Source organism: Belonocnema kinseyi, chromosome 9 (assembly GCF_010883055.1).
Source record: "Belonocnema kinseyi isolate 2016_QV_RU_SX_M_011 chromosome 9, B_treatae_v1, whole genome shotgun sequence".
In the NCBI taxonomy this organism is placed as follows: domain Eukaryota; kingdom Metazoa; phylum Arthropoda; class Insecta; order Hymenoptera; family Cynipidae; genus Belonocnema; species Belonocnema kinseyi.
This window is the reverse complement of record NC_046665.1, coordinates 56,889,101-56,895,659: the sequence shown is the minus strand read 5'-3', so window position 1 is coordinate 56,895,659 and position 6,559 is coordinate 56,889,101. Positions and strand designations below refer to the sequence as shown.

General features: G+C 24.5%; 1 protein-coding gene across 1 annotated transcript in view; it reads right to left on the bottom strand.

The window, feature by feature from the left end:
• LOC117179518 (aromatic-L-amino-acid decarboxylase) overlaps positions 1-6,559 on the bottom strand; it is a 60,295-nt gene that overhangs the window by 5,695 nt on the left and 48,041 nt on the right. The window contains exons 7-9 of the mRNA XM_033371398.1: positions 3,718-3,866; positions 2,080-2,191; positions 1,768-1,976 (exon numbers count right to left, since the gene is read on the bottom strand). Of these exons, the coding sequence (XP_033227289.1) occupies positions 1,768-1,976; positions 2,080-2,191; positions 3,718-3,866 (470 nt within the window). The remainder of the gene's footprint in view (positions 1-1,767; positions 1,977-2,079; positions 2,192-3,717; positions 3,867-6,559) is intronic.

Below are 6,559 nucleotides of genomic sequence, written 5' to 3'. Positions count from 1 at the left end.
AAGACGTTAAGCATTTTCTGTTATTGAAGATTCTTAACTTGATCGATATTGTGTAGATTCTTCTGCCTTCATGGTTTGGAGGGTTGATTTACTGTCGGTAAGGTACAATCTCTGATGATATAGCAGATAAATTTAAAAATTTGAAAAAAAATTGAAAAAATCTTGCAATAATGAAATATCTTTCAAATGTTTAAAAATAGAAGAAAAAAATTTGAAAATTAAGTCTTTTCACAATTGCTTCTTTCTTGTATATTTGAATGATTATGCATAGTTTACGAAAGTTGATATGAATCAAATTCCCTGGAAATGTAAAAAAATCGAACATCACGTCTCGAATAGTTTAGGAGATATAATTGTCCAAACTGCTTTTTAAATTCAAAAATTGAACTAAAAACATTTTTCATTTTCGTTTTCCTAAAATAACTGAGTTTCTATGCATCACTGTTAAAATTCGTCACAAAATAAATTTAAGTAGACTAAATTTTCTAAAAATCTAAATAATATACAATGTTCTAGCCAAAATAGAAGAGCAGTTATAGATTTCTGAATAAGACTTTTTTTTACAGGACTCAAATAGATTTTGATTTTCGTTTGGAATTTCTTGCTTCTACTTCATTTTTTATTCTATTGGGTATATTTTATCATGTCGAAATTAAAATTCATTAATTTTAGCGCTACCACGGATAAAATTAATAAAAAACTAACAGTTTAAGTACAGATTACAATGAGTCAAAATCTCTGTTTATACAACGTTATTTGAACCAATGCTTCAATTTTGAGATGTCAAACTGACACATAGGAAACTTTCATATTAACTTAATAGAAAAAATCACGGGGAAAAAACACGCAAAAAACTAGTAGAGACATAGAATTGTGTGGATAAATTGAATAAATAAATTCGAAGATTATTGTTAAAAATCTAATGAACAAGAACATTCAACTTTTTTCTCTTGGACATTTAAGATTTAAAGCAACCGCATTTTAAATAAAGTCCAATATTTTGAAAAAATTGTTTGAAAAAAATGTAAGTGTCCTTTGAAAGAAAGCGTTTAATATCTTTTCTCTTTTCTTCGAATATTGTCAAAGAACAGAAAAAAACATGATTATAATTAGGTGGTTTATTCAAAGTTAGAAAACTCAGAACTTTACAAAAAAAACCCCTCCCTTGTTAACATTGCGATTTATTATTGGTTGTGGAGTGGGGGGTCTGTTTTAATTTTGAACTACTTGAATAACTGTTTTACAAAAACAAAAGTATTTAGCTAAAATATTAGATAAAGTTTGACACAAAATGATATTCGCTGCAAAAAGATTCTTATTGAGATAAAACTTTGCCTGAAAAAAAGATCTACTCTCTTCGCTCCACTGGGAATTGAACCACAGAGCTTTCGATTGCCGGTCGAGTTTAGTCGTTTTATAAATGTAACACCTGGCTTGAGAAGCGTGTATTTCTGAAAAAATATTCTTCTTTCGATCTCTCTAATAGCCTCACGGAGAAGCAATCGACCGGCAATTGGAAGATCTTTGTTTCAATTCCCAGTAAAGCGAAGAGAGTAGATCTTTTTTCAGAAAAATTTATTTATCAAATTTTTTAAATTTATTTACCATCTAGTCAGAAATAACGTTAAATATTTTCTGTTATTTGAAGAGTTAACTTGATTGATAGTGTTGATTTCTATTTCTACGTTATTTATAATATTAACATATAATTAAAATAATTCTAATTTAACGTTATTATATAATATAAAAAATAAAAAATTAATTTACCCTGTAGTCTGGAGCAGAACCTTGCATATCGTGTTTCAGATACAAAGGGTCGACATTGAAAGCATTGATAACGTAAGTTGGATCTTTGAGCCACATCGGCGAACAATCAAAATTCACTAGCATCCACTTATGCGGGTTGAAATTGAAGGAATCTGCCAGCTCTACGCCTTTCATCAAATAACGAAATTCGGGACAAATGAAAGCTGAACCTAGAAAGACATCCCAAATTTTCGACTTAAAAATTAAATATCTAATTCAATATGTTGCTTAAAAAATATTGTTTAAAGTATGAGTTGAACTATTTTAACTTACCAGCATATGCAGCATCAACATGGAGCCAAACTTCTTCTCGGTTGCAGATTACTCCCATTTCATCGAGTCGATCAAATGTGCAAGAAGATGTAGTTCCTAATGTCGAAACTGCCTGTAAATTAAATTTTAATGTAATATTACAATTTAAAATTGTATTACGCTTAAGGTCCATCCCCCCGTAACAGACACACCAAATTTCTTGCTTTTTATTTAATTAGAAATTTTTGCGCGCTACAGCATACTACACCATTTCTTTTAAAAAAACTCTATTCATTTTACAAAAGGTGTTATAGATTATAAAAACAATCCTATATATGATTTCATAATCTTGTATATAATTTAAAGAGGTCTCTTTATTACAGCGAAAACAATTGCAGTAAATTCAATATGAATGACATTATTTTTTATGTGCTCACAATTCATTGAATTTAGAATATTATTTTTCTCATTAACAAAATATATCTAGTATTTTTTAACATTCAAAACAAAATTTTAAAGGTATTTACCAAAGAACTATTTATCAAGTTATAATTACACTCGAATTTTTTAATTTGACTTGAATATTCCATGTTTTTATATTCATTTATATTAATTTATTATTATATATAATTTCAGAGTTACGTAAAAAGTAAAATTTATGTACACGTTGAAACTTAGAAAAATACAAAATCTATAATGTAACTTTTTTTAAAATCAAATCAGAAGCATAAAAGAGTATTTCAATTTATATTTGACATGAGCACAAGTAATTTTATTTTTAAAAAAAGGTCAAAATGGTATTCTTACAGTAAATGAAGAATAAGCACTTTCATATATTGTCATTTCATCATTTACATTTAGATGATAACTTTGAAAACCAAAACTTACCACAAACGGTTCATTTTTGATAGTACTATTAAAAATTAGTCAACTTTATGTCTGTCCTAGAACTTTTCTTCTAATATAAAAATTTGATTAAATTTTAAAAATTTTGGATATTCGTGCAACTAGGTATAGATACTGGAAAAGCTTTTTTTGCTTTTGTTTTTTTGTTTTGTTTAAAATTTAACCATTTTGTTTAAATATTGTTGTTGGTTCGAAAATAATTTCTTTAGTTGAAAAGTTATTATTTGAGGTAAAAATCTATTTTCTTGGTTGAAAACAAGTTTTTGTACTGAAAATGTATCTATTCCATTTGTGGTAGGAAATTAATCTCTTTTAGTTGAAAATTCACTTATTTTGTAAAAAAAAACTCGTTCTTCTTTGTTTGAAAATACATTTAATAATATTTAACAGAGTTATGACGAATTATGTTTTTATCGCTTTTTGATGTCCAAGAAAATTTGTATTATTAAAATTAATCTTCAAACAAAAGAAAGTTAAATTCAAAAAATTCCTATGAATTTGAAAATTTTTATTTGATAATACAGAGCTCAAAATTGGTCATTTCTATATTTCACATTGTTTTCATATTGTTGTAAAAAAAGTTATTCAGAAATTCGAGGAGTTTAAGAAACTTAACATTTCACTGCGGAGGATAGAGTTTGCCAAAAATGAAGTTCTCCTTTCGGTAATAGTATAGAAACTTTGTTATTAACCTTTTGTTTCCTTATTAATAAAAATTGATTCTAATACATTCTTATACAAGGTTTCACTTACATAAAAGGGAATGAGTCCTTTTTCTTTATCTTGTCGGATTGCTTCTTGCAAAGTTTCACCCCTGAGTCTATGTTTGGAATCAGTTTCCAATAGTCGAAATTTAACTCCACCCAAAAGTCCAGCTCTTTCCACAGAACTATGTGCCAAATCTAAAAAAAAAATATACATAGTTTACTTGAGTTTCAAATATTATTAATCATGGACTTACAATTTGGATATATAAAAAATAATAATAAGAATGAAATTATTAAAAAATGAAGTGAGATTTCGAAAGCAGTAAATGCACGTTTCTGGATTTGTACTTCCTAACATTTAAATATGAACAAAACAAATTTTTAAATAATAAATGTTTGCGATATTCTTGATATCATAATCAATTTTGAATTTTCTATTAGGTGGTATGTTATAAAAAGGAAAATATTGGATAATTTTGTTTAGAAAGGAGCTGAAAATTAAAAATAATTAATGCAAAGCGTTAAAAATTGAAAACCCTAATTTTTAAAGAAAGAATTATTATTTCTATTTAAAACCGTTACCAAGCATTATATTACATTAAAACTTTTTTATACTCTAACCCTTTAAAATTTTGATCATTGGAAGTAAATTAAAATTGTTTTAAAATTTACGATTTCTGAATTGTTCAGTATACGTTTTGAAATTTAACTATTTCAATTTCAATTACAGAATTAAAACTTATGAATAGGAAAAATACAAATTTTGTGTTTAAAATAAAAACTCAGAGCCCTAAAATTGTAAGCACTTAAAATTTAAGAATTTGAGATTATTAACTTTCTGTTTTTTTTTAAACAACCCAATTTCTAATTTCTTAGCATTAAATTATTTGATATCCAACACGAATAATGATGATTATTATTATACATGAATAATAATTATTATTCATTCATAAACTTTTAAAAAAAAATGTTTTTCAAATTGAATAATTAATTTTTTTAATCAGCAATTAAAAATCGGAAATTTCAGGAAGATACATTGAAAATAAAAAATAAAAATAATAATTCTAAAATATTGCTATATACGCTTCTATTGTTTGAAATTTTACATTTTGAAGTTTTTCGATGCAAAATTATTTTTTTAAGTGGAATTGAAAATGTTCCATGTTTTGGACAATTTGGAAATAAAAGTAATTTAATTTTAAATGCCTATTTCTAGAATCTATTTTAAAGGCTTGAAATTCAGAAATTATTGTCTTCATTTTGCATTGATAAAATTCTTTCTAGAGGCATTTAATAAAAACAAATTGATAATTAATAAATAATATAATAATAATTAATTCGTAAAATAATACAAATTAATAAAATAATTAATAATAATTAATAATAAATTGGTTTTTAATCATTGTTAAACTATTCGTTTCAACTGGAAATTGTGCAATAATAAAATATTTCAAATCGATGTCTTAAAATTTGGAATAATCAGTGAGCAAGAAATTTGTGTACGTTTAAATTGGGATGAAACAATTTAGTATATTTAAATTCAACTTTGTTAAGTTGAAAACTTGCTTGCTATTTTAAAATATTTAATAGTAAAATTCGCTTGATATTTTTAATAATTGAATTTGAAATTACATCACTGAGAAATTGGAAACCACCAAAAAATTAAGAAATTTCATACATATTTTTATCGAATTTAGTTTTTAAAGAAAAGAAAAAACGTTACTTTCAAAAGGCCTCAAATTATTATTTTACATTTAATTTATCATAATTTAAAAAATAATAAATATATTTTTAATGAGTATCATTCCATTTGTTATTAAGTCACATTCAAAGTGGTTGGAATAATTTATTTGACTAAAAGAAGTGATTTCTGTAAAAAAAAATCACTGTCATTTTAACGGTTCAAAATTGAAGAATTTTAAATATTTTGAATCTTTATGTTTAATTATTTTAGAAAATTCGAAAACTAAAGTAAATGTACCAGTAATCAAAACGGAATCAATAATCGTAAAACTTAGTTACAATTTGAATATATATATTGTTAAAACATGAGTTTTGAGTGATATTCCATGATAAGACCGATTTATTTTTAGCTTTTTATAGTAATAAATTGAAATTAAATGCATTAAAATAAAATATAAAGCAATACAATTGGTACCGCGATTAGTAAGTCGTTTACTTTACATGCTTTCTGAATGAAAGTATTATTAAATTAGCATTTTGAAACTCCAGTCGTTAAAAAAGTAATTTTCAAATTGTGCGTCATAATTTTTAAAATTCATAAGACTTCCAATCCGGACAAAGTTAATGGATGAATTAAAAAATTTTTTATTATTATTATTATTATTATTATTATTAATTGCACAAACAAGAATATAAAATTTTTTTCTCTTAGACGTTCAAAATTTAAAAGGACATTAGTTAAAGTAGAGTGCACTATTGTAAAAAAGTATAATTTAAAAAAATGTAAGTATTTTCTAAAAGAAAGCGCTTTATATCTTTTCTCGATTACCATAAAAAAAATCATTAAAATGAATATGATTTCTGAAGGAAGAGTTGCAAAATTAATTAATTCAAGCTTGAAGCATTAAAAACTAAATTATCAAGTTGTGCATCATGATTTTTAAAATTTATAAGAGTTATAATTCGGAATTGAAAAATTATTCTTTTTATTATTATTGTTAATTACGCTAACGAATTATATAGTTTCAAAATTCGTTAAAAAAATAAAGCATTCTTAAATTAGCATTTTGAAACAGAGTCATTAAGAAAAATTAATGTTTAAATTGTGCATCATGATTGTTAAAATTCATAAGAGTTTCAATATGAACAAAGTGAATAAATAAATTCGAAATTAATTAAATTTTTTTATTTTTTATAATATTTTA